The following is a 27,907-nucleotide window of genomic DNA, read 5'->3' as shown; positions in this document are numbered from 1 at the left end:
GAAACACGAAAAAGAAGACCCCGTTCCATTGAAACAATCTTTGTCATTTGATTAGAATTGTGTCCTAAATTTCGTATACTCTTTATACACCTCCCTTTCCTACGGCTAGTTTTCTTTGATTAATATTCTACATGATTATCTGCCAATGGGGAAATTCAATATTATCCCCAGGAGATAAATATACATAGACTTTACATGTCGAAGGATAATACAGAAAATACTGATTAGTCGAACAAGCCCTTCTGAAGATACTAGATTCACATTTCTATGCTAACATCTAGAAGGTGATCAAAATTCGGGCCGAACCGGGCTGTCACACTAACATTCATGCCCCAAACCCCGTAAATTTGGTGCGGGCTTTCGAGCCAGAATGGGTTTTTGGGCCCACCTTAGACTTTGGTCTAAAAATGCATATTTGAGACTGCCCAAACCCACATTTCTTGGGGCCGGCCCGAATTTAATAGTCACTTTGTCAAGAATTATACTAGTTACCTTTCTGGCTGATGCGAGATTTCCTTCTCAGCAAAATACAGCAGCCTTCTGAGTCTCAATACCATGTCACAGTGAAAGGGTAACGCAGTACGTCTCTCCAAATATGCCGGGCTCACAGTCATCCATGACAAGGCATGTAGTTCAGCCATAACAGATTCGAGAATTGAATGAATCTCAACCTCATACTCGGCATCAGAAACCACACCCCTTCCTGCCTGCTTAGGAAGTGCTCTTCCCATTTTATCAGTAGAAACACCACAACCACCATAGAAATCAACAAGACTAACTGAAATAACTGAAGGCCATTCTCCTTTCAGATTATTGGCAACTTTCTTAAGAGATGGAACAGCTTTGGAAACAACAAAACCTGTTGAAAGTGGAATCGCGTAGCCTTTACTGTGAAGCAGATGAGCTAGAGGGGGAGATTCGGAGGTAAGACATGTTGGGAGTTGAAGTGGGGAAGGAGTGAGAAAATGCATGCTTGGAGAAGGGATCAAAATGTAAGATGCTGGTGTAGAACCGAGAGACCTAACAGGGGTAAATCCTTCAAGGTAATTCAATGAACCCGTGATGCCATTACCTTGACTGCTACCTGCAACAAGTATATTTATTTTTATTACTGTATAAAATAAAGCAAGGCCAAACAATTGCATCAGAAACAAAAAGTTCCGATGCGGTAACAAAGAAAACTGACAACCTTAATGTAAACTTGGGAACACTAGACTTGGCTGGGGCAGCATGAAAAGGAAATGAGATGGAAGTACAGAGTTAAGTTGTCCTATATAATTTCATTACATTTGCTAAGAAATGTTACAGAGTCTTTATACTAGAAATGACGTACGAATGCCACTATTATTTACATAAAAGATCATGAAAATGCTACTAGTCTTGCGTACAAATACAATTCCAATTCCAATTTTCCAGTACTTAAAGAGCAGGCGATGACAAACTCCTACTATTTTCTGAATAACTGGGACATCAATGCTACCTAGGCATGCCATGTCACAACCAAAATAAGAAATTACGGAGTACTAGATTTTTTTTAAAATAGAGAAAAAACTTTAGGATTAGAGAGAAAAAAAAAAGTTTGATTTTCAAACAACCACTTGAGATAATCAAGTAAAGCAATTACAACATTTGATACACAATTCAAAAATTATAAATTATGTACCATTAGAATGTTTTTCTTTTGAAGCATTTAGAATAAGATCTATTTTATAAATATATTTACTAGTACTAAGGTAAACTTAGTTTATTCATAAATTTGTAACTAGTTAATTCATCCATTCCTCCTAAATTTATAAGTATAACTAATAAAACTTCTATACGTTTCAAAATATTCAATATTTTCTTAAAATTGCTGTTTACTTATGGACAAGAGCACGACTCATACCTATATGAAAAAAATAATTTCCAGTTTCAGAGCTAAATGTCATCACTAATATTAGGTATAGGCCTGGTTATTGGACAGGGTTGTCCAATGGGTAGCAGGGTCGGGCCAATATTTAAAGGGTCATGACCCTTTATCTCATTAATGGACAGGGCGGATATAGGGTCTTTGTGTATAGGGCTTTTATAGGGTATTGTTTATAAGCCCAATAACTTAAAATAAAAATAAAGGGTCAACACATGGCAAGTAAAATACACGTTATTTTTCTACCAAAAAAAAATATACGTTATTTTTTCTTTCTCTCTCCTCCCCCATACCTAATCGTAAAAAACAAATCGATTGAAAGTTTTCAGTCAGGCTCATTCTCTCTCCTCATTCTCGTCGATCCACCGGCCGAATTACAATTTTTTGACGAAATCGATCGAAATCTTGTCGCATCTCCAATAATCGAACTCAGAATCACTCATTTTTAAGGTAAATCTCCCCCAAAATTGCATCATCCATATTCAATTGTTTTTTCCCCTTTTATGTATTTGACCTAGATTTTCTTGTTTCAATCTGTATTCAATGTTTCACTTTTTGTACAATCTCAAAATAAAATTCAATTTACTAAGTGGGATGTTGTTGATTGGTGTTTTTATTGTCGCTTTTGGATTTGGGCATGCTTCTTTGTTTACCTCAAAAAAAAAAAAAAAAAAGTGGCATAGCTTTATCTTCATAATTTTGAAATTTTAAGGTAGTTAGACCGATGGAGGTAATTGTTAAGAAAGATGGAAGTATCAAGTAAGGTAGAATAGAATAGAATAGAAGAAAGTAGTATTTATAATTATAGTTTTGTATTGCGGTTATTATGAAATTAAATCCTAAACCTGGATGGAATAATTAACTAAAAGAATTCTAGATTAAATGAACTCCAGCAATAAGGAAACTTAATTTGTTGTAGATAAAATTTGACTTATTCTACCAAGTAAAAACAAATCAAAAATAAAAATCGAATTTAGCAGTAGTTTCTGTTTAGATAAAATTTGACTTATTTGCTTTGACTTAATTTGGCATGAACCTTTTTTTTTCAGTTAAACTGTTTCCTATTCTAGCCTTGACAATTAGCTTTACTTTTTGTAGTTATGGAAAATGATACTGCTCCACGGGATGACGGATTTACAGAGTATGTAATTCCCGAACGTAAGAGGAAGAAACGATCCAAAGTGTGGAAAGAACTTGTTGAAGGAAAAAATGATCAAGGTGAGAGAATTGCTAAGTGTATGCATTGTGGTTCATTATTGTCTGCAAATCGTGATTATGGGACTTCTCACTTGAAGCGTCACCTAGATAGATGTGTAGAAAGACCTAATGAACTTAGAAATGATGATGATAGTGATGAAGAGTATGTGTTTGATATGAATGAGCTTCGAAAAGATATTCTAAGCTTCATTGTTGATGGAGCTCATTCATTCACAATAGTTGAAGAAAAAGGATTTAAACGAATGATGGCACGTTCTAATCCTAAGTATATACCATTTGGTCGTGCCACTGCTAAAAGAGATACATTGTCCTTGTATGTCTTAGAGAGGGACAGAATGAAGGATATGTTGTCTAAAGTTTCTGGTCGAATTTGTTCAACAACCGACAATTGGAAATCAAATCATACTAGACAACATTATATTTGTGTCACTGCTCACTTTGTTGATGATACTTGGAAACTCAATAAAAGAATTCTTAGGTTTAGGGCCTTAGCTCCTCCATATGATGGAATAAGTATTGCTAATGAGATAAGTATGTTTCTTAATCAATGGAAGTTGGATGATAAAATTCTTTCTATCACGGTTGATAATGCTACTTATAACGATGTGATGGTGTCCACCTTGAAGAAACGTCTAGTTCCTAAAGGAGGGTTACTAGATGGTGAGGCTTTGTTTCATGTTCGTTGTTGTGCACATATTATTAATCTTATTGTGCAAAAAGGTTTGTCTTGCATTAGTGAAATATTGGACAAAATTCGTGCATTGACAAAGATGGTCACTAAATCTTCTCATAGGGGTGATGAGTTCTATGATTGTGCGGAGAAGATTTTTCACTTAGATGGAAAAAGGAAATTAAACTTTGATATGCAAGTGCGTTGGAATTCTACTTATAAAATGCTTGGCACTGTCCTTTATTATAAAGATGTTTTTCTTCATTTGAGTTCGGATCATGCACCATTTAAGGCATATACTCCTTCAGAGGATGAGTGGGAAAAAGTTAGTGTATTCACAACTTTTTGGAGTTATTTTATGAAGTTACTTGTATGTTTTCGGGCGTGAAATATCCTACTGCTAACTTGTATTTCAAAGGTGCATGGATGGTGCATCGTCGTTTGTTTGAAGCGGGAAATGGTCCTCATGTGTTTTTAAAGGAGATGGTTCAACCAATGCTTATAAAATTTGACAAGTATTGGTCCGAATACAACTTGTACTTGTCTTGTGCAGCCATTCTTGATCCAAGGTATAAGGTCAAATTTGTTGAATATTGTTTTAGTAAGTTATTTGGTAGTGACGAGGCTTTAAGACGATTAAATTTGGTGTTAGCGACTATGAACTCCTTGTTTATGGATTACAAATTACAATATGCTAGTAGTTCACCTACAATAGTCTCTCCTTCTCCTGCCACTACTTTAGGAAGTAAGAACTACTTTGATGATTATGACCATTTTGTCGGCACTAGTACAAGGTCTCAAGTAGGAAAGTCACAACTTGAGATGTACTTAGATGAGGATGCTCTTGATCTCAACTCAGAATTGGATGTTCTAGAGTTTTGGCATCAAAGTTCTGTGAGATATCCCGTGGTTTCAAAGATGGCACGGGATTTGTTAACTATTCCTGTGAGTACCATAGCTTCGGAGTCCGCCTTTAGTTTTGGTGGAAAGACCGTTTCGGCATCTCGTAGTTCCTTGGAAGTCCAAAACAATTCAAGCTTTAATTTGTTTGCAAGATTGGCATCGTGGAGATTTTGTTGAAGATCAAGAGCAGTTTGATCTTGAGTTTGATGACGAGATAGTCAGAGGAGAAGAAGAAGATGATGATGCAGACCCCTTATTCTAGGTAATGATGTTTCTTAATTAGCTATGTTGCATTTGTTGGCTGTTTCTTCTTGTTGGTTAGGCAGGGTTTACAGGTACCATTTTAATCTGCTTGAACTCTGATATATGTGGGGTTTTATGATAATCAAAATATATGCAATTTGGAAATTCTATGTGTATAATTTCAAATCTAGTTGTCCAGGTTTGTTCTATTTGGGTCTTATTTTTCTGATTAATGCGGACTTGCAGAGAGGATTCTGATGAAGAAGCTACTGTATTGGAGACTTCAGCTAAGGAATTGAAATTTGATGTTGGTTGTTGAAGGCAATGAGGATCTGATATTGCACTCCCTCAGTCCCAAACTTTTAAGCAACATTTGATTTAAGATCATTTGTCGAGGAACGTAGCTAATGTACTTAAACTATCCTTCTCTGTTTGAATTTTTACATTTGCACCATACCAATGGAATTTTGGGGGAATTTGTTTCTGGACAAACTTAATCAGAATTGTGGCCTAATATTTTGGAAATTCAATCTTCATTTAATTGTTCACTTGATATTGTAGTTCTACTGCCTTATTTCTTGTTTCCTGATGAACTGGTTAAGTTAATGAAGTGGTTTTTGAACCAGGTTCCTGAATTGTACCAACACACACTTTTAATAAAGTGGTTTAAGTTGGCTGTACTCCTGAGTCCTGATAAGAAGGCCAGGGAGATGTAGCAGATTGCTGTACTCTTAAACTTGTTGATACGTGAATGTAAAACAGAATTAAGATATGTATAAACACTGAAAATAATCTACAAGTAGCAGTGAGATTCTTTCACAAAGTCCCAGGTTTTGAAGATCAATAATCATCAACATGAACGGTCAAATTCAAACTAGGGCTAATTCATTAACTTGTCCGACCCGCTATTGACCCTATTAGCTTTTGGCTATGACCCTGACCCGACCTGACTCTTATGACCCTGACCCTGACCCTGACCTGATTGTATTTTACTCCACCCCGCAAATGACCCGCCCCGACCCGCCCAATAACCAGGCCTAATTAGGTATAGTAGCCACCAAGTGTACTTAAAAAAAAATAAGCGTAAAGAAATGCCAAGAGACGATGACTACTTACCTGTAGAAACATCAGCTTGAGAGACAAGATGCAAAGAATGATCCACAGATACTGAAACAAAGGTAATGCTCTGAACCCACTGCAGGGATCCCCTTGAGCCATCAACAACTGCTGGCCCACCAATAAGCTGTTTTCTAATAGTAGTTTGTCCTAAGCCTCCTTTCATAAAGCCAGAGGATTTTGAGTGGAGATTATACAATGGATTGGGTGAAGAAGGTAAGCTTCTCTCAACTTCCTGCTGTTGCAGGGAAGCTCCGTTACTGCTTGTTGGTATACCGTCTGGACTAGTTCGGCGTAGTTGCAATGGCCATTTCTTTACTTCTGATCCACCAATTGAATAGAGTGCCTTTTGCCATTCTGTTCAGAAATAAATCAACTTAGGACACTGTCTGAACAATTAATAGTAGTCGTGACTTCAACATGCTGAAGGGAGGACATCAAGAATCCACAAGCTAAATGGTCCCTTCACATAAAAACTATTCTACATGAGAAGTTTTTAAAAAAAATTCGTGCATAGAACCGCAGAAGGGGAGATTGAAGCATAAATTTATCAACTGGAGTAATAGAATATCGCCCTTAAATTTGGACAATCGGACCAGTTTTACCCGGTACTCAAGTACTAGATTGGGTACAACCGTACAAGTACATAATTCTCTACCTAGTATTGTTAAATTAGGCCAAAATATTTTGATTGTGGTTTGCGAGGGAATTAGGTAGCTATTAATTGGACTATTCAGCTACATTTTAATTAACCCTTCTCCTCCAACCTCTAAACACCACGTGATAGTCTGATGCCCTGAAATAAGAGCTCAGAGATGGAAACTTTCAGAAACTGCAGAAGAGGCAACAAGCATATCTTTTCAAAATTTACCACCAGACTGCAGTTCATACTCTTCAATAACCCACAAAAAGGTCTTTTGATCACACATTAAAAGGCATAAATATAAAGCTAACATATTTGAGATCAATTTAATTGTTTCTTTTGATGGAAAGAGAACAATTCATTATTTTGCTTGGTCAATTTGGGCTGGTTTTTTCCCTTCTGCTTCCATCTCTAATTATCTATACTGAGGCAATAATGCCACAATCTGTAAGAAGTTAACATCACTTTCACGAGGCAGCTTATTTAGAAATGACCATATGACGAGAGTATCTGAAATGACTAAACTTTCGCAAAAGATAATGGTAAGTATACCTTGGCATTCTAGCTCGTAAAAGCACCCAATCCGTGTAATTACAAAATCTCTTGCTCTTGCCGCACCATTATCAGGAGCTGTACAGGCCTGCAGAAGTTGGCAACCTTGTTGAAGAACTTGGACAAAGAGGTTTTGCATGCCCTTTGTATCTTGTCTACTACTGATTCCACCAAAAGGGAACGTGTGATTGTCCAGCAGTTCTCCCCTTGAATCAGTCCATATGCACACTAGCCAACGCCAATCTTCAGTCCAGCCATAGCAGCAATGCAGGCTTGGGGGCGATTTTTGTAAGCCAGATCCATAGCCATCTCCTTCAGTTCCATCAAGTTGGGAGCTGGGTCCTGTATCCCCACATAGCGTTGAACTCTGCACAAATCCTCCACTGCTATCATCTGTACCCACACCACCAATGGGCATAGGGGATACCCCATTCTCCACAGAGCCCGGTTCAGACAAAATAAAAAGTGGTTCAAACATGTAATGAGCCTCCTCTTGAAAGAAAGAATCTCCACTTCGGTTTGGGTCACAACTTAGCCCCCCGGCCCTTGTAGTTTGCCATGAATTATCCCAGTTTCCAGCTCTCATACCAGGATCAAGCTCCCCTTCTCTTGATAAGGACGGACCTGAGAAACGAGAACCAACACAGTCTTTCCACATACCCGGAATCGGATTAGCCATGTTCACCAGCATGGATGAAGATCTACCAGAAAAGGTCGATGATTGGATGAATTCATTGGAGGAGCCTCGTGATATACGCCTAGCTTTGTTGTAAACAGTAAAAGCTATTTCCTTGAGCAACACAAGTTCATTAAGACTTGGACTAGTAACTCGGAAAATGGCATCTACGGGAACAATTTGCAGAACTATCCTCGGAATACTAAAGCCAGAAAGCGCGGGAATATTAGATATGGAAGCTTCATCAACACCAGCTGCGTGGCTTAATGCTTTCCCAACCTGACTGCACAACATAGCTCTCTTACCATTCTCCGATGAGAAAATTACTGAAGAAACAGCAACTGAAGATTCAAGAATGGTCTTAAGAACAGCATTCGGATCAGGAAACGGGCACACGACATAGATCACCTGCTCCAAGAAACAGCGTAGAATAATGTCAAGTGGCCTAGCACACTCAAAAGGCATAAATGTTAAGGGGGAAAAGAATATAGCAACTTGTTTTAGCATACAAGAGAGGTGATTAGCACTGATGTGTACATGTGTCGGCTTAATTAATGGTAAGGTTAGGTGTGGTAGAGTTATAATGCCCCACGGTCATGGTTAACAAAGAAGTCTAAGTATATTTTTGGTAACTTAAGAGATATACCGTATTAGATTAATAAGCATCTCAAAAGCATGGTATAAAATTAACAGAAATTATCTAGAGCACACATTTAGAAAGCGAGATCTGTTGTTGTATACATATTACAGTCAGAAATAGTCAGGATCAGAATGACCAAGTATGAACAATAGGCAGAGTCCTAGAAAGACTATATTTGAGCTATGTTACTCAGACTCGGGTACGAGTGTCGGATACGGGTACGTGTCCAAGTGTCCGACACGGCTAAATTGTGGAAATTTTCCTTAATTTTAGACCAAAATGAAGTGTCGGAGTGTCCATACCCATGTCCAAGTGTCGAGGATTCGACACGGGTACTTGAGGTAAAACGAAGAGTCCGAGTAACATAGTATTTGAGTAGGCAACGTTACATTTAGCACTATCAAAAATGCTGATAGAAAGATTGTTTCCAAAGAACCTGCAGAAAAACATTAATACATGTTTTTCCCAATGATATGAAGACAATTAGTGAACTAATTTTCCAATGAAAAAATAGCAGGTATGGACCACAGGGCACAGGCAGGAGGACCATACATAAGCCTTGGACAATTTAGAGGGACATCAAGTTGTTTTCTACACCGAGTCTTGGTATTATCAGAGCCTAATGGGTAATAGCCAGATATAAAACTACTTGACAATGTTGATCTAGAAAATATCACTTACAGTACAAGGACAACTATTTCCTTCTTTTGCATTTGCAGCCAAGCTCGACCCAAGTTGTAAGGTTTTCAGAACCTTTGCAAGAGAACTGAGATAGCTTGCAAGATCCCAACCACTTGATAAAGAATGATAAAAGTCACTTATTGATCCCATACCAGTAGCTGTTGTACTTTCTACCTTCATTGATCGAGGGACATCGAGGAGAATGAAACCAGAAGTTGGACACTTCCCTGAATCTACATCCATTTGATTTCCAACAGTGTGCGGTGAATGGCTCCCCAATTTGCACGTCTCGTAAACTAGACAGAAAAGATTAATGATAAAAGGAGCAATACAATCGTCAAGCTAAATGGCAGAAAAATCAAGAAATACAGAATTGATGTTAAACAGATGTAAAGGGTATCAATGGGTTTAGAGGCAAGCCAAGAGAAGAAATTGTCACACATGACCATACCTAATACGAAAAGAACAAAGAAAGAAAATTAAGGAAGCAGGATCTTCCATTGACGACAAAGTACTTTTATTCTCAGTAGACTATAATCAGGGCAAATGTTGGTGTTTAACTGTTAATGCAGGATGCACGGTAAGGCTACATGCATCCACCCATCCCCGGCCAAAGACACAAACCTTTCTATAGGTAATGTCAATATTAATATTAACAAATTAGGGATAACTGCCGCCTCTGCCGCCTTTGCCGACAAGAAAAATGATTTCCGCATTTTCTGTTGTTTGTTTTGTTAAGGGATGGAAAACAATTTCCCCAAGGTGGAAAACATTTTCCTTCGTACGGAAGAATTCAATAATCTCCTGTCTTTTTCTCTCCTCCCATATATCCTGTGTTACTTGAACACGGATGACGGAAACAGGTACGTGTCCAAGTGTCCGACTCGGCTATTTTGTCAAAAAGTTAATGATTTTGGTCCAAAATGAAGAATCCTGTCCATATGTCCGAGTGTCGAAGACCCGACTCGGGTACTTTAGATAAAATGAAGAGTTCAAGTAACATAGCATCTATCCATACCCTCTCCTTTCCATTTCTGTTCCTTTTTCTCTAATACTTTTCTTGTAATGAAACAAACAAAAGAAAACTATTTTACAGCTATGTTTTCATTGAAAATAGTTTTCCATGGAATATCATTTTCACTGAAAACGTATTCTGTTGAAACAAACGGATCCTAAGTTGTAATTATTGTCAACTTGAGAGGTAATCAAGCAAACAATACCTGTATATGACAAATGTTATGTACCTAAATAATAAAACAATGCCCTTGGTAATTTCTTCCTTTTCCCACCATTAAATCTCCTTATGCATGCCTCTTATGAAGCCAGCAACAGAATAGCCTACACCTTTCTTTCAGCAGATAGAATATCAGGTTATCAAAACATGGATCTACCACATAAAAATATTCTGGCACAGTAATTACATCATACTCCCTCCGTTTTCTTTTGATGTACCCATTTACTGTCTTGTTTCTAGAAGAAGTGAACGGGTGTAAGAAAAAGGAGGATAAAGTAAGAGAGATGTAAGAAAAAGGTGGGTGGTGTAAGGGAAAAGGTGGGTAAAGTAAGAAAAATGGAGTGAAAAAATGTGTAAATATTGTGGGGTAGAGTAAGATGGTAAAATGCATTTATAAAAATAGAATAAAGTAGAAATAGAATCAAATAAAAACACCTCAAAATGGAAAGTGGGTACATCATAATAAAACAGAGAGTACAATTATCATATTATAATCTTGATGACGAATATGCCAATCAACAATTATTTCTCAAACGAAAACTCAACACACACAACAAGCAAAGGCATGAGTCAAACATTTTTGAACCGCATAAGTTGGAATCAGAAGATGAGTTACCAATCAATTTCACTCACCACTTCCAAGTTCTTGAAAAAAATCAGCAGCCCCCGAAGTAAGGGGATTGACATTTGGACAGACAACATAATAAGACACCTGCAATCCAATAAGGACATCAAAAAAATCAGATATAGATCAAGATTCGACTTTATGAAATTGATTTCCATAAAAGAGTAACACTGTTCTAAATTCTGTATAATACGGGAATGCCAATTCCCATTCGACAAATCGAACTTACGTGTTTTTGAAAAGCATATGGCTCAAGTGGAACCTTCTCCCATAGTTGTAAAGTGCTTGCTGATGTCTTAAGCCAATCATCTTGGTACCTAAAACACATATTTCGTGTTAACCTAACAATGAAGATAACTGGACTATTTTGCCACCACATCTTGATCGGTCACTTTAGGAATCATGCCATGCAATAAACGCAAGAGATGTACGGCACATTGATACGGAGTATAAATCATCAAAACTCTTGGTAATTGTTTGTAAAATAGAGTACAGAAAAAAGTACTTACACAAGACAGTAAAATTTCACACTATCCTGTACGAACATATTCACGTCTACGCAATAATAGAAAGTTTAAGTCCTTAACCAAGAAAAACAGGGCACCGGGCAGGGGAGGGATATATGAATGGAATGAGAACAAGAGTGAGCAGTTGATTATATACCCAACAAGGATAGAAGAAGATGGAATCACAAACAAGGAAGGCCTCCTCTGCAATCCAGACTGTAGCTCTGACTCTGACATGCGGAGCTCATGGCTTAACCTTCTTTGACAAGCATCCTCCACTTTGCTTCCTTCTGGTGAATAAGAAAGAATTGCTAAGAATTATCCTCATAACATGAAGTATAACCATCCTTCAACAGCTTATATTATTTTTATCAATTAAATCTACAGCTTTAGCTTTGTTCAATTCACCTTACAAAAGTAAATTCAGAAAAAGTTCAGATAAGGCTCAATAAATCCAGATATGGCATTTTACAATTAAATAATATAGGTATGTTCAAATAAATTTAGACAAGGGAAAATAAGTTCAGATAAAAAAAAAGTTCAAATCAAAACATAAAGGTCTACCTGCAGCAAGCATTGAAGACATGATTTATTATGTACCTATAGAAATTGCTGTTAAATGAATATGAGATGACAACTTGTTAAAAATCGTAGTTCCCTCCTCGAATATTATCCATCCCAAATGATGTGCCAATGAATCATGTTGCACAAAGAAACTCGCTAAATAATAGAAATAGATAAACCCAAAGCAAAGCCAACAACATAACAACTGCCACTACCAAAACCTGATTGTTAGGTTAGAAAGTGCCTTGCCGCTACCCAAACCTGTTTGTTAAGTTAGCGGAGGCAACTGATAACAAGATATAAACACATGATTCTAGACCATTTTGCTAAGGAACATTTTGCTCCAAGCCCGAGAACCCACCCCCCCACCCACCACCTTCTCAAAAAACAGTCCAAAAACATGCCAATAAGGTGCATTCCGTTTCAGAAGCCCATGTGTTAAGATACTAAACAGCCGAGTGTGATTTATTAGGAATAATCTTAATATGGGTAGCCAACAAGAAAGTACCCCAAGATGCTCATGAGTGAAATCGTCAGTGTTACTCCTAGAAGAAGTTTCTAGCTTTCTGGTAACTGAACACAAGCAATCTCATGGCCAACCGTCACTTCAAGAAGTTTCTAGCTTTCTGGTAACCAAACAGAAGTTATAAAGTTATCTCATGGCACATCGTCACTCCTAAAAGAAGTTTCTAGCTTTCTGGTAACTGAACAAAAGCAATCTCATGGCAAACCGTCACTGCTAAAAGAAGTTTTGAGCTTTCTGGTAACTGAACAAAAGCAATCTCATGACCAACCGTCACTCCTAGAAGTAACATAAATATTAAAACTGGAAGAAAACAGAAAGCGAAATCCGCATCCAAAAACACAGATCCGCAAGTATTAATCAACATATTAAAAACGACTCTCTCAGTACAGTGTAAGGGCAACGTTTTGATGTAGCACGCTTATCAAGAGATAGGGTAAAAAGTAGTGTGAGCACAACCAACTGTTGCTAAAAAGAGGGTACGTTGCAGTAATTTTGAGGCGTTCAAAAATAGGAAAACGTTGCACATGTTTAAGGACCGAGGGAGAAATTTTACAGTAAAATTAATTTTGAAAAAGTTATAAACATTTTAGCAAAAATAAAGTTCAAATCTCTCCCTCACTTATTCAATTTCTTTACTGGCTTCCAACCACCAAGCATTAAAAATTTATATTAAAATAAATCCCCCAAGCTTTAGCTCTTCTAATTTACATCCCAATTCCACTCAATCATACAACAACAAAGCCTTTGTCCCAAAATGTAAGGAGCCATCCGCGAAATGTGAAGCAAGAAAAGTAAAAGGCTATGTTAAAGTGAAGGTGAGGGTAATGAGATACAAAAAATAGGAAAAAAGAAAACAAGGTCTGTTTAAAACAGACAAAGATGTTATAAGAAAAATGTCATATTTAGTCGTCAGCATATATTATCTCCCTCCACTCCAACCTATCTAACGTCATATTTTCCCTAATCCCCAATAAACTCATATCACTCTCATTCGTCCTCTTCCAAGTTTGCTTTGGTGTTCCCCTACCCTTCACAATTCCATTAGTGTGCCACTCTTCGAGCCTTCTAACCGGCACATCATTTGGTCTCCGTCTTACATGGTCAAACCATCTTAGTCGATTACCTCTCAACTTGTTCTCAATCGGTGTGAACCCTACTTTCTTCCTAATTACCTATTCCTCATTCCTCAACCGATCCTTTCTTGTATGGCCACACATACAACGCAATATATGCATCAACATTTCGTACCTTGTACAGTTGTAGGGTAGAATTTTTCCCTTCAGTCTATGTGCATGACAGGATCTCATAGAAACTCCGTAACACTCTTCCACTTCAACCAACCTGATTTAATTAATTAATTCTACAGGAAACATCTCCATCCAACTCCCCATCCTTTTGGATAATAGATCCTAGATAGCGGAAGAAATCTGAACGATGCATCAATTTATTAATCAAGTTTTCTGGTGAGTAAATTCAAGTTGATTACCGTTAGTTCTGTAGAATTTTGACAACACCTGTCAATCAAAATCGCAATAGACTTCATTCAGCGGCTAAAATTTCATTCTGAACAATTCATTTAAAGTTCGACTCTGGGAAATGGCGCTCAGAACATTTCACCTACTTTTGATGTTTTGGATGCCCAAAATGTTTCTTACAGCAGGCGGAAGCCTTAGGTAGTCACTAGTCAGGTCGTCTCGTAACCATTTTTGAATTTTGAAACATTCAGCGTTTCCAGAACAGAAAAACAGGGAGTTAATATTTCCATGCTTCATAGAGGAAAGGTTACCATAAATGCATGCAGGTAAATTTACAAACATTTCTACGACTGGAAGCTAAAAAATTTCTAGAAGTCCTTTCTACCCCCACGAAAATAAACTAGACAACTTCTTAAGGTTGATTTTTATTCTCAAATTAAATTAGCAGAAGAACAAGATTAGTAGTACTTTGATATTGGATACTAGAAGCTACAATTGCTGAGCAGGTTGACTGTCTAAGGGTTCACATCATACGAAGTAGTAAGGAATTATTAGGAACTATACCTCTCAAACCAGATGGCATACTAGCAGAGGACTGTGACGGGCTTACTGGGGACCCCATAGATATTACTGTAGTGTTAGATGAATCCCTATATTCGCTTAAAGTGGACTCAGCAGATAATGCTTCAATCATAGTTCCTGCATCTGCTGAATGAGATCGGCCTTTGCACCAATCTGTGACAAATAAAGGACCATCTGCGTTACAAAAAGCAGATTTCAATGCTGTTTTGACATCGGATTGCAGCAAACTTATCACTGATGATGCCTGAACCTGAAAGGTAAGGGGGTGCATGTATCAGCAGGTATAGATAAACATAAAAAATAAAAATAAAACATATTCTCTCTAGAAGTCTAAATACACATGAAACAAGGCCAAGGAGAGAAAATTCTTCATGTCATACTCCATTTCATTTTGACTATCTTACTGTTTTAGTCCACTTCAAATTGAATTTCCTACTAGTCTAATATCGCTATGAATTTAATGCACAGTCTCAAAAATTCCTATTATTATATAGTCTTTTATATCTTTAAACTATTGTTATTATGAATGTAAAATTCGAATGAAAAAGAGGGAGCATATGTCAAGCAGATATGATCAAAGCTTACATCAGCTGAAACAGGATCAAGCAGATCCACGCCAGCAATATCAAAGGAATGGCAAGACGCTAAAACGCCACCACAACCAGCATGAGCCATATGTGGCCCGCAACAAAATCCCCGCCTCCACTGCTCTTGTAAAGCAAGCCAGCTGTACGGCCCGTCAACAAATTCACCATCAAATGCAACATCGACAAAAGAGGCAGCTTGTTGGACAAGCAATGGCATGGCATCAAGAAAATCTTGAAGTGGCTGTCTTTTTCGATATGAAATCATAGTTTCCTCGCTAAAGTTGTGCTGAGATGAAGAAGGAAAAACCTCAATAGTAGGTGTATTAGCAGGCTTTGCAGGTTTTGATGTTCCAACAGAGCGCCAAACCCCCATGGGTGCATCAAACGGGCTATCCAGCATCCCCCCATCAAAATCACCAGCGATTCTAACTGGTATGGATTCCTTCTTCCTCAGTTCAGATTTACAAGGAAAATTTTCTAGTGTGCTGCTTGGATCACCAGGAAGTTGTCCCATCCCTATGTTCCCTATTGATCTTTTCCAGGCAGTAGAAGCAGGGTTACAAAATGACAATAATGTATGTCTTATCCTGCACAGAAAAGCCTGGAACATAAGGCACTCAAGTTCGACGGAAGGGACTGTTTGTTGAGATAGAAGGAGGTGCTTGGCACTTTTAGCAACTTCAGTTATCATATTTTGAACGGATTTAGCAGAACTAGCAGAGTTGAACCCAGAATACAGAGACAATGATGCCCCTTCAGATGAAATTACTTTATTGTTATGCTTAAAAGACTTCGTATCAATTGGAGTTTGACCTCTCTCTATCTGAGTGTAAAATTTTTGGAGAACAGAACCAATATTGTGTTTCCCAGGATGTATTCTAGAGTCAGCAGTCAAGCAAGTATTTTCTTCACATGCATTAGTGCCAGGGGATGAAGGTGGCGTTGCCCCATAAATATAATTACTCCCACTTGAATTCAAACTCTCAGCTTTCTGAGATTTTGGTTGATATGGACTTCTAAAGACAGTTGAGGAGAGCTCACTTGAAGGGGCCTCAACTGCTCCATATTCAGGGGCAACAGTCAACAATGCTTCAGCTTTTATTACATGGTCAACTTCACCACTTGAAACTGCTGGTACAAAGTTCACAAGACCAGACGAAGTACATTTAGTGGCATCTTGGTCAGTACTAATACACTCCTCCATGCCTGTTGCGGGTGAATGAAAACTTTCAAACATCTGGAAACCTGCAGGTAAAAGCATCGCATCCTGAATATCCATTAGGGTACCCGAGGGACTGCCACCCCCATCTCCACAATCTTGCCCAGAAAACACAAGTGTCTGAGACTCTGCAGTTCCTGGGGGCTTCCCAACAAAAATAGGTAAAGATGAGTTTCATTTTATACTGTAAGTATGTTTACAACAAATGTTTGAACAAATATCAAGACAAGTAACTTTTTTTTTCTGATAAAATAGATTGGTAAGTGTAACAGCAATATACATGGATGTTGGGTTAAATGAGAAGGATACAAAGGGTATTACATGCATGTTTTGTAATTAAGGGTCATTTTCTCTTAATTAGAGGTGCAAGTTTTAGAGGTAAAATGCAGTGTGTGTATTTAACCTTAACTTTTGTGTATTAAAAATAATAATTCATGTCGAGAAACAAAGTTTGCACATTCTATAAAAAAAATTATGCATATTTAGTTCAAAAGAGTTGCACATCAGTCCTTCTCACCTTCCTCCTTTATTTTATTATTGCAACATTTTATTTATTTCGGTCTAACACAAAACCTTGGCCATTAATGATGAATACTACCTTCATTCCTTGATGTTCTTTACGTTTTCCCCAAACCCTTGACCAATCTCTGATGATGTGGTCATAATGATTATAAAACGTTAATATTTTGAATATACACATTTAAACAATAGTATCCCACAATTTAATGTTTTCTTGAATATTAATGAAAATATGGTCGAAGTTGATGAACTTTGACTTCAAAAAAAGCAAATCAAAGTATTCTGGAAGGAGGTATCTAATTCCTCCAAACCAAGACACGAGTCCATTAAGGGAGTAACACTCATAAGCGGAGAATGGTCACAAAAAAATACCAGACATGAGAATAAGTCCACATATACTATTGATGAATGACAAAGTGCAGATTAGAAAAGAGTACCTCTCCAAATGGCAAGGCATCATTTTCAAAGAAGTCACCAAAATCACCAAACTCAGAGAGAAGTGCTTGTATATCCATGCCCCCACCTCTTTCATCATCATCCCACTCCCACTCAGATCCAATTTGATCGTTTGTAACTCCCGTGATGCCTGAATTGCTGTAATCTTGTGTAGGAGCATTTACCACACTATCTGCTCCAGTGCGAGATCGTTTTGAACCCTGTTCCGAAAGTCCATCCATCATTTGCATGAAAATACAAAAAGACGGTATAACTCGCCAATGGCGCCTATTGAAATCATTCAACAAGTTACATTATACGAAGTACATCTTACACTAACTTACTTTGTCTTTATTTTGTAAATATCCACTAAAAATTTGCTTCAGAAAATTGTGAAGAGCTTGTGAGATGCCAGATCAAATTAAGATAGAAATAAGGTTGAATGAGTGACCTTCAATAAGGGCTAATAATGCACTATAAGTCTCAGTAATAACTAATAAAGTAATAAGACGAGAACAAACATGACGCTGGCTCTGTTGTCAGTCTTGTCACAAAAGCATCACAATAACCATATAAAGTACACAGACGTAACTTCAACTAGCATGAAAATCTCATCTAAATACATTCTCAAAAAAAGGCACCCAAAATTATTTGAGCATAAGACCTCATAAAAAAAATGAACAGCTGCGAGCTATAACATAAATTTAAAAGGCATTAATATTGTCAGCCAAAACATGAGCGCATTCATCTGTTAAACACTATTGAGAAATAAAAGAGAATAGCAACAATCAGTACCTGACATTCTTAGTACACAGATCAAATAGTAATAGTAGTAAGTAGTAAGACTAGTACAAGAAGAGGAATAAGTGAAGGGAAACTAAGTGAGTATTACAGAAGTACAAATTAAGAAGCAGGGGAAGCACAACCAGTGTCTTGAAAAGCATAAAGCAATAGAGATTAGAGATCCTAGAGTTTTTAACATAAGGTAGAGCCCTAGAGGCGAAAGGGCACACTCCAACAAGGCAAGGCACTATATTTTACCATCACATCATTTGAAAAAGAATCAGAATAAACAAGAGACACACATTATATACATATATATAGGGGAAGGCTCTTGTGAGAACACCTCCCTTACGTGAGAAAACTTTCTTATGTGAGAACATACCCTATGTTCTACAAATAGGAGTTATGTTCTAAAATTTTCTTTCTTCTCAAAAGGACTCCATTAAAGCTCCAAACTAATATTCAACCAAGTTATTCACGAATTTAACTAAACTCTTCATTCAATTTTCTGAAATTCGACTTGTGTGTGTTGAACTCATTAGGTACAAATTTAACTTTGTTTCTCTCTCCTCAAAAGTACCTATTTTTCCTCCTCGAGTAGACTCCATTGAAGCTACAAGGTCAAGCTCAACGAAGTTCTTCACAAATTCAACAAAATTATTCATCAAATTTTCTGAAATTCGACTTAAGGATGAATATCAATTATGTTTCTCTTTCCTCAAGAAGATCCACTTTCTCTAGCAAGAATTCCCATTCTCTCTTTCTTCAAAAAAGCTCCAGAGACTTCAAGGTCAAATCATAGATTAAAAATGCGGTAACCGTCACGGTCGCGGGATCGGTCGCGGAGTCTCGGTAACGGAAATGATGCGTTAGTCGCGGACCGTGTCGCGTTTGTCGCGTAGGAATTTGAAATTTGAAAAAGAAGCTCCATGTCAGCCCCACTCACTACCTACCCTAGTCCCCCTCCCCTAAACCGTACGCGTGACATAATCAAATGAATTCCTTTGTCTACCTTCTCTCTCCTCTCTTGTTTTAGATCTGAAAATGAAGTTCTCTCTCTATTTCAGTGGAGTTTCTCCATTTCTTTCCTTTTTCCCTTTCTTTTTGTCGAAAACATGGGAAATTCGGCCGAAAACCGAGTAGATGTGAGGTTAATAACGTTTAATGCGGCAAAATTTGTTCGTCGGTTGAACCGGCCGAGATCTCGCCGTTTTTTAAAACACCTTTACAACTCGGGTATCTCGTATCGTCGGCCTCCAAAACCTAGTTAACTCCGGCGATGAAATTCTTTAAAAATAATTCAACAAAGTTCTTTGTAACGTAATTCCTAACAAATTTAACGAAATTCTTCATGAAGTTTTTTGAAATTCAACTTATTTAGGTTGAACTTCATGTTCTAAACATTCGTATTTCATGTTTTGAATTGTGACAACTCATGTTCTAAAATCTCGTACTTCATGTTCTAAACTGTGACTATTCATGTTCTGAAATCTCGCACTTCTTGTTCTAAACTGTGACAATTCATGTTCTAAAATTTATTGAGTATTTGTTCATCAAGTTATAATTTAGATTCTTCTTTATTTTTTATTCCCCAATTATGTGAAATTTGAAGACCCGTTTTTTCTACTCAAGAATACCCATTCTCTCTCCTCAAATAGAATTAATGAAGCTTTAAGCTCACATTCAACAAAGTTCTTTACATTCCCCCATTTTTTTCCTACTAAAAAACACTCATTCCCTTCCTCAAATAGAATCCATTAAAGTTTTAAGCTCAAACTCAACAAAGTTCTTTAAATTCAACTAATCTTATCAGCACATCATAAACATGATTGAATCAACTGCTCTAATGATGGTGAAAGAAGAGAGAGAAGGAGGAGGAGATAGAAACATGAATGAATGTCTGTTTCTTTGAATTAAGATGAAAAAGGTTCGTTCTATTTCAAATGTAGAAGATTATACTCACTCCGTCCCTTAATACTTGACTTGTTTTCCTTATCGGGTCGTCCCTTAATACTTGACCTGTTTCTAAAAATGGAAATATTTAACAATATTATACTATTTCTCACTCCCCCCTATTAACCCACCTACCCCCTACTCCATATAAAAAATAATAAAAAATTCAACCCATACTCTACCCCTTTACACATTTCCCACTAACTACATTAAAATAATACCCCACTATCTATTAAACTAATAAGTCAATTCAAGTCCCTTAAACTCTGTGCCGGCCAAACCGGGTCGAGTATTAAGGGACGGAGGAAGTATGCAATATTACAACGAACTTTTAATAAATTTGAAGATTAAAGACGAATTCAATTAGAAGAAATGCGGGAAATTTGGAGAGAGAAAATGGAGGAAGTGGAGTTGAAGTTTATGTATGGTTTCTTTCACGTTCTGGAAAAACATACGTGTTCTAAAAACATACGACATGTTCTAACAAAATATACATCATGTTCAAACAAACCTACATCATGTTCTAAACGGACATACAACATGTTCTACTTGTATAAGAAAAATCTGTTTATTTACAATTTTGCCATTAACTAACGCAGCTAATCACGCGGTTAGATCCATCCTATTCCAATAGCCTAGATTCATCCTTATATAAGGTAAATTAATGCAAAGAAATAGCCGAGATTGCTAAATGCATGTGACTGACTACAGAATCACCTTTGTCCAGATAAATCATAAGCAGGATGATAATGTCTGACCTGTTTCAGGCCATTTGTCTCCATGGGGACAGAAGATAGGCCTGACTGTCTACCAGTTAATGAATCAGCATCACCTTCAAGGTCACCGGACGTTGCCTTAGCTCTACAGTCACTATCACTTGAGCTGTTACTTATGCTGCTGATGCTACTATTATTGCTGTTGCTGCTACTGTTTAAACCATGCTGCAAGCTATTCCCGTCAGATTCATACCAAGAATCATCCAAGTCATCTGTCTCAGAACCACAACTGCAAGAAAAAGAAATATGGAGATGACAATAAGGAAAACCACTAGAACCCCAAATAAATTAAAAAAGACATGAAATCAATAGACCTTTTAAAAATGCCAAGCAGCACGCTATGCAAAAAGAGGTATATTAGGTAAATGGTCCCTCAAACTAGTAGCAAGCAGAGTTTAATAAAATATTCCTATGAAGCCAGTCAATGAAGCAATTGAAGTTCGGAACAAAAGGTTAAATGAAAAGGGAACAGTATGTCAGAACTTAAAGGTGGAAAATACTAACCAATTTGTTAAGAGAGTAGAACCAGCCAACGACAGCCCAGTCCAATTTGGTAGCCAAAACCTGCAGAAAATGAAGGAAAATCAATGGTGAACGAATGTGACTATCAAGAAACATAAACAAAGAGACAAGACAGATGTTTGCCCAAAGTTCCTCATAATCACTAAGCTTACGCAATCACACAATCCTTCTGGATAAACTCCACGTGATCTTATCCATCAAGCTAAAACTACAAAAAAAATCTTACTTTTCTATCTTCTTCATAATCTACTTAAGCACTCTTAGTTCTTTGAGAGAGAGAACACAGTGAAAGCAGGAACTATCTGTGATAACCACTCAGCAGTACAGGCACCATCAACACATACAATAGGCTACAATCAATCATGAAGTGAAAATCTTACTTTTCTATCTTCTTCATAATCTACTTAAGCACTCTTAGTTCTTTGAGAGAGAGAACACAGTGAAAGCAGGAACTATCTGTGATAACCACTCAGCAGTACAGGCACCATCAACACATACAATAGGCTACAATCAATCGTGAAGTGATCAATGTACCTTTTTAAAGAAGATCTTGCATAAGAGGTTTGTAAAACTGGAACAAGAACCGCCTCAGAGGGATAGATGAAAGTTTTTTCACAAAAAGAAGCATCGCCTGTTGATACTTTCTGGTTGCCTTTCACAGAAGAGGGAGATCCAGATGTTGGTTGATTGGACTTGTTGGTGTTTGAAGTATGCAGATTCACCTTATCACTTCCAGAAGTACTGCAGCCAAGGGTAACTTCTAAGTAGTAATTCTGCCCCCGCAACTTGCCACCAGATGTGTGAGCAACAGGATTTGGTAAACCAACTAATCCAGTTGAAGTTCTTGAAGTGCCAGGACTAGTCACATAAACCAAAGCAGAGCAGTGGCAAAGATAAAGGATTAAATTAATTAGGTCTCAAACCATGTAATACAAACATGAACAAGAGCTGTGAAACCATGAAGTAGAAGAATAAGACATGTAGTTTACCCGACAAACACCTGCTTCACGAGATCACTTGGACAGCACCCAGTAACCTTGCCACGCATTCCATGTGGTGAGACTATGACTGCCATATCAAAATGTTCTGATATCAGCACAAAACAATAGGTCAATCAAGATTTGAGGAAAAAATATATCAGAGCGGAGTGATGCGCCACACATTGCATGATGACAATACATACACATAAAACAGAAATAGCAATTTTACAAAAGAAACTCATTTGAAAAGATTAGATAGCTTGGAAGGACCGACTTTATTTTTTAGAGGACGATGAAAATCACACAATTAGGTACAATGGGAAAGAGTTGGGTTGGAGTACAATCAACAACCATTAAAATGACCAACAAAATGTCGTGTATCTGCAAGTGCCACCCAATCGCCTACTGCTCTATTTCCTTGACAAAATATGCCTAGGAATAAAAAATTGGAATCTACCAAGCTGCGTCAGCATAAATGCATACCATTACCTCATTACTTGTCAAACTTCTAGACTTGGGAGAACTGGTCAACAAATACCCTTCTTCAAACGGCTATTGAGTATTGACCATTTGACCCACAGTTTCTTAATCCCTAATTGAGAAGGAACTTGTGAATTTCTTCTGGATGCCACACAAACCACTGAGCTGTAAAATTTACTCTCAAAGAGAAGCTACTTGAAATGTTATATCGATGATAACATACAGGGGTAATTTACTGAACACAATAGAGCCCTACGTAACTTCGACACTCTTGTTGACGGAGGGTGTCGGGTGTTGGATCCTCCGATCCTTCGACACGACATGACACCCAAATATATAGTGGCCTGTGGCCTTGTATGAAATTTATTACATCGAGAGTGTTAAAGGAGCCGTGGATCCTCCAATCCCTTGTCGGACAAGACACCCAAATAAGAGTTTGAGCAACATAATAGAGCCCTTTAGGCACATTGGGAGCCCTCCAATTCTTAGGGAATCAAAAACTGTTCTTCAAAATGATGGTGAAAATCTGCATGTGGAGGCTGTAGAAATCACTAAAGAAGCTCCCTTCCAAGAGAAGACCACAAAAATAAGAGGACAGGCTCTAAGAGGGGATGTTTCAGATTGAAATTTCTATACCGTATAGGATCGAGTAACCCCGACCTTACCCAACCCCGACCTTACCCAACCCCTTTCTCCCCTTCTTGATAGTGGTAGAAAGTGAGGTCGCCAGATGAGAAGAATGACTGCAAATCTCAACTAAAAGAATACAAGCCGGGAGGATGATAATCACACCAAAGGAGAGAAACAGAATTATCCTTAAATATTGTATAGGTTGAAAAGAAATTCAAAATTCCATCAAGCATATTGTACAAAAGATTTTTATTGCACACATGTGGATGACAGGATGCAGGTTGATTTATTTATAGGCGATAGACTACTAAATGAATAGAATTACTTGCCCCGTTGCAATCAGCTTACAAACGTCCAAGTCACAATGCCTATAGGGTGTTGCAAATCAGGCTTGAGTAGCACATGTGCTCTGTACGAAACTAGGTCAAGTGACAAGAGTAGAAGAATACAAGGATTTAATAATTCATACATTATTGTCACACGGCAGGTACGTGCAGCACAATTCAGTAACAGTGGCAATATGACATGAATTTCAGGTAACAAATATTGCAAATACCACAACAAGAGCAGGCATAAGGAACTTTCAAATTTAAAATACCCAGGTAAAGCAACTATAAGGTAAGCTGGAATATCAGATATAACCGATGCCGAGACTGTAATTTTTTTTTACTTCGGCTATCAGAAAAAAAGAGTAACTACCAGGAAGTCTCTGGCCAAGGCTACTTGAGGATAACTTCAACACTTTCTCCATATCACCACCAGAAAGCGTGCGTACATGCCTAGAAGGAATATGACAAAATCATAATGTTAGACACTACACACAACGGAAAAATCACTTAAGATCAACCAGGAAAACAAATCAGGAACCAGAAAAGTATAGTTAGACCAACTTCGCTGATAATATAGCGTGCACAAAGATGGCATCTTCACTAGCAGCAAAGACAAATTCAATAGTCGGTTGTCCTTTCCTACAACATGTAGAAACAAATTAATAAATCGAGTTATATTAGACAAGCATCACAACTTACAGGCTTATAGCACACATGTTCCAGACCAGAAAAGGGAAAATAAAAGGCTGTACATCTTCTGTTACTGCCCTTATTCCACGTTTGTGATCCTTAACCTATTTTCCCAGTGAACCAAATCACATCCTATCCCAATCAAACCCTCAAAAATTCATCCAGTTTCTTTGTTGAACCAACAACTCCGAAAATTGGAAAGAATGTATTAATACATCAGAAGAATAAAGCAGAGAAACAAAAGAGGGTAGTACTCTGCAGGGTCAAGTCCTGATCACATAGCAGCTAACTCGTTTCTATAAATAATGGATCACTTAATTTGCGCGCTAACAAGAATTACCACTTTCACCCAAAAGTCACCACAAACCTGAAGAGTTCTTCACTTTGTGAAAAGGGTCGATATCTTGAAAACACATCACCGTATCTTACGTACGAGAGACCAATAAGTGCTCTGAAACAATAGTAGAAAAACAAAGGATAAGCAAACAGCATTTAAAACCAAAAGCATGACCCTACTATGAAATGTAGAATTCAAAAGGAGTATAAAGGCGAGCATGCAAACCTCTCAATCCGATTTTTCAGAGCCTGTGACAAAGCAGTTGTGACCTCTTCGGAATCGCCGGGAGAAATCCAGAGTCCAGAGGCAACAACTTCAACAAGAAACATTAAATCAATATATTGTAAGACAAGCATAATAAATTACTCCGTACGATAAACATCAAAGCAGAGAATACATTCGAGAAAAACAAAGACAATCCAAGCATGACCAAGACTGGCTATTGCAACAAAAAAGATAGTAAACAAACAGATCAAGAGTGTTCAAGTACCTCTTAATCTAGATACTGCAGCTTGAGCAGTTTCAGAAACGGAGGAATGGCGGCCAGGAAGAAAAAGCCAGAGCTTAATTTTCTCATCTGGTGCACATCAGAGGATAGAAATAAATGAAAATAAATATAGACATGAGAGAGAAGGTGAGGTACGCAGTAGTTACCGGGGTTATGAGTTCCCTGAGAAGGATCCCAAGGACCCACAAAGGAGTTAGTCCAAGTGCTGAGAAATCCATCCTTCTGCAGCTGAAGATGTGAGGAGAGAAGTTCAAATGCCGCACCATCCCTAAAAAAAACGTCATTTAGCCATAACTAAGTATTATAACTGAGTATTCTAAAAGAAAAGCCCAGCAGTTTCAACCAGACCTTTTATCAGGTAAAGACGAGGTTACATCTGATTCATTTGGAAGAAACTGGAACCATGATAATTGTTGAAGCCCTCCCTTGAGAATTAATTAATAACAACAAAGTTAGATCAAATGATACAGAAATCAAGGATTCATAAAAGAAGAATAAGGCAGAAATGCATACGATTCTGAAAATATTGGTCCACATTTCTTTTGAGGCGCGGTAATTGATCTTAGGAATGCCAAATTAACTGAATCTTCAAACTTCTTTGTTCTCCCATAATAATAACTGCAACCGGTGGCGGACCCAGGAATTTAGCAATTATAGGGAACCTTTGACCCGTCTGAATACATAACATAAAAAAAATACAAACTAAAATAAAACATAAAAGTTTCATTCTAAAAGTCACAACATTTCTATTACAACTTAATAATACTTAAATTTTACTACAATTGTTCTCGACGAGATTTCATGGTTTGGTATCGTTCTACGGTATCATTCATGCTAACAGTCAAAAAGAAATCTTTGTCAAGATAAGTAACAAAACAGTTAGCTGTTTTTAGGGAATTTCAGTTCAGCATTTTATCTAATCAGACAGGAAAAGGAGGGAGGATACACATCTTAGAATCATTATTGGAGACAGGGATGTAAAGAAGTTTTTATTCTGGAATTTCTGTTCAATAAATCTTATAATCAGTCACCAAATGACAGGGATATAACTTCATCAAGTACTTCATCATAGTATCCTTACTATCGATTGTGCTTGTTTAGGCAGAAAGAAATTCTCTTAAAGTTTACTCAAAATATTTATGTTAAACATTTCAGATTATTAACAAGTACATTTCAGTCGAAGGTTTACAATGAGGCCTAATACATTAAAGGATTCTGTATATTAATGGCCTGTAAACTTTCCCCTTGACAAGTGAAAGTATGTCCTGCAACGCGTAAACAAATAATTATGCTTTCTATATCGATGAAACATCAAAGAATAAGTTAATGAAGGGGCTTAACCTATTGCTTGGAGAAGCTAAAACTTAATTCAGAACATAAACCACACATTTTGCAAGAAAAGTTTCTTATATTTAATCCTCCAAGTTATCCATCCCCACCGACAATGATCACTCCTTCAATTACTCAATAAAATCACCAATAAACAAAATGAGTACAAAAAATATACAAAATTGAAATACATTTAACACCTAATTTGCAAAAGACATCAAGAAAAAAATGATAAAACTTTAAAAATTAATGAACACCCAATTAACATTAGAACGATCCAGGCACGTCCCTGAGGCATGGCAGGAGGGGCAATATTTTGAACGTGAAGGAGATAATGCATAGAATCCAGCATTCTCGAGAGTAAAGCTTTTTAGCAATGCACATTGCACAATACTCTAGAAAGTGAAACTGAAACTGAAACCGAAACTGAAACCATATGCTCTGTACTACCTCGACATCCACAATTCGAATTATAAAAAATAAAATAAAAAAAATCAACCCCCATAAGATAGTATTTAATCAAAACCAAATTGAGAAAAGAACAATACGGAGTATGATTTTATGAAGTAGGTATAGACTAATCAGGCCCGTCCCTGAGCCCGGGAATCACTATATTCCATGAGCGGTGATTGTTAGAAAAATCGAATCATACAAAAAGGGATTACACGAATTTCAAGTAGAATTTCTCATGAAAAACACCAAAACAAACCCAACAGAATTACATTTAACAATTTGAAACCCATCATATCAGAAAAATCGAATCATAGCAAAAAAGTATAATACGAATGAGCTAAAATAAACTCAATAGAACATATTTAACAATTAACAATTTAGAAAATTACATGTTTGAATCAATCAAAAATACAAATAAAATCAACAGAAAAATCAATTGTACATAATTACCGAGAATAGCAGCAGAGACGGAGAGTTGGTGGGCACAGGTGCCTCCGACTACAACTACAAGCATAAGATGCTGCTTTTCTGGGAGGGTTTTGAGAAGAGGAACTGAGGAAGGAGATGCAGAGCACGGATTTGGAGTTTGAGGAAAAGAGGAAATTAGTATGACATCC

General features: G+C 37.3%; 1 protein-coding gene across 4 annotated transcripts; it reads right to left on the bottom strand.

Annotated features, from left to right (window-relative positions):
* LOC110805906 (mediator of RNA polymerase II transcription subunit 13) lies at positions 1–27,907 on the bottom strand. 4 transcript variants are annotated; one of them, XM_022011526.2, is made up of 23 exons: positions 27,741–27,907; positions 26,022–26,181; positions 25,857–25,933; positions 25,655–25,776; positions 25,491–25,577; positions 25,226–25,313; positions 25,031–25,114; positions 24,535–24,612; positions 24,344–24,423; positions 22,544–22,640; positions 22,089–22,412; positions 21,537–21,596; positions 21,015–21,261; positions 17,523–17,741; positions 15,346–16,710; positions 14,743–15,010; positions 11,771–11,903; positions 11,337–11,424; positions 11,116–11,194; positions 9,249–9,544; positions 7,252–8,335; positions 6,057–6,413; positions 1–1,084 (listed from the first exon to the last, which is right to left on the bottom strand). In XM_022011526.2, exons 2-23 carry the CDS (start codon positions 26,043–26,045, stop codon positions 489–491), a joined length of 5,853 nt encoding a protein of 1,950 aa, XP_021867218.1. In that variant the 5' UTR covers positions 26,046–26,181; positions 27,741–27,907; the 3' UTR covers positions 1–488. The 4 variants fall into 4 exon arrangements, with proteins under 4 accessions (XP_021867218.1, XP_021867217.1, XP_021867219.1 ...); XM_022011525.2 differs by having other exon boundaries at positions 26,022–26,126; XM_022011527.2 differs by having other exon boundaries at positions 11,771–11,900; positions 26,022–26,126.

This window comes from Spinacia oleracea, chromosome 2 (assembly GCF_020520425.1).
Source record: "Spinacia oleracea cultivar Varoflay chromosome 2, BTI_SOV_V1, whole genome shotgun sequence".
NCBI classification, from domain to species: domain Eukaryota; kingdom Viridiplantae; phylum Streptophyta; class Magnoliopsida; order Caryophyllales; family Amaranthaceae; genus Spinacia; species Spinacia oleracea.
This window is presented reverse-complemented; position numbering and strand designations above follow the sequence as displayed.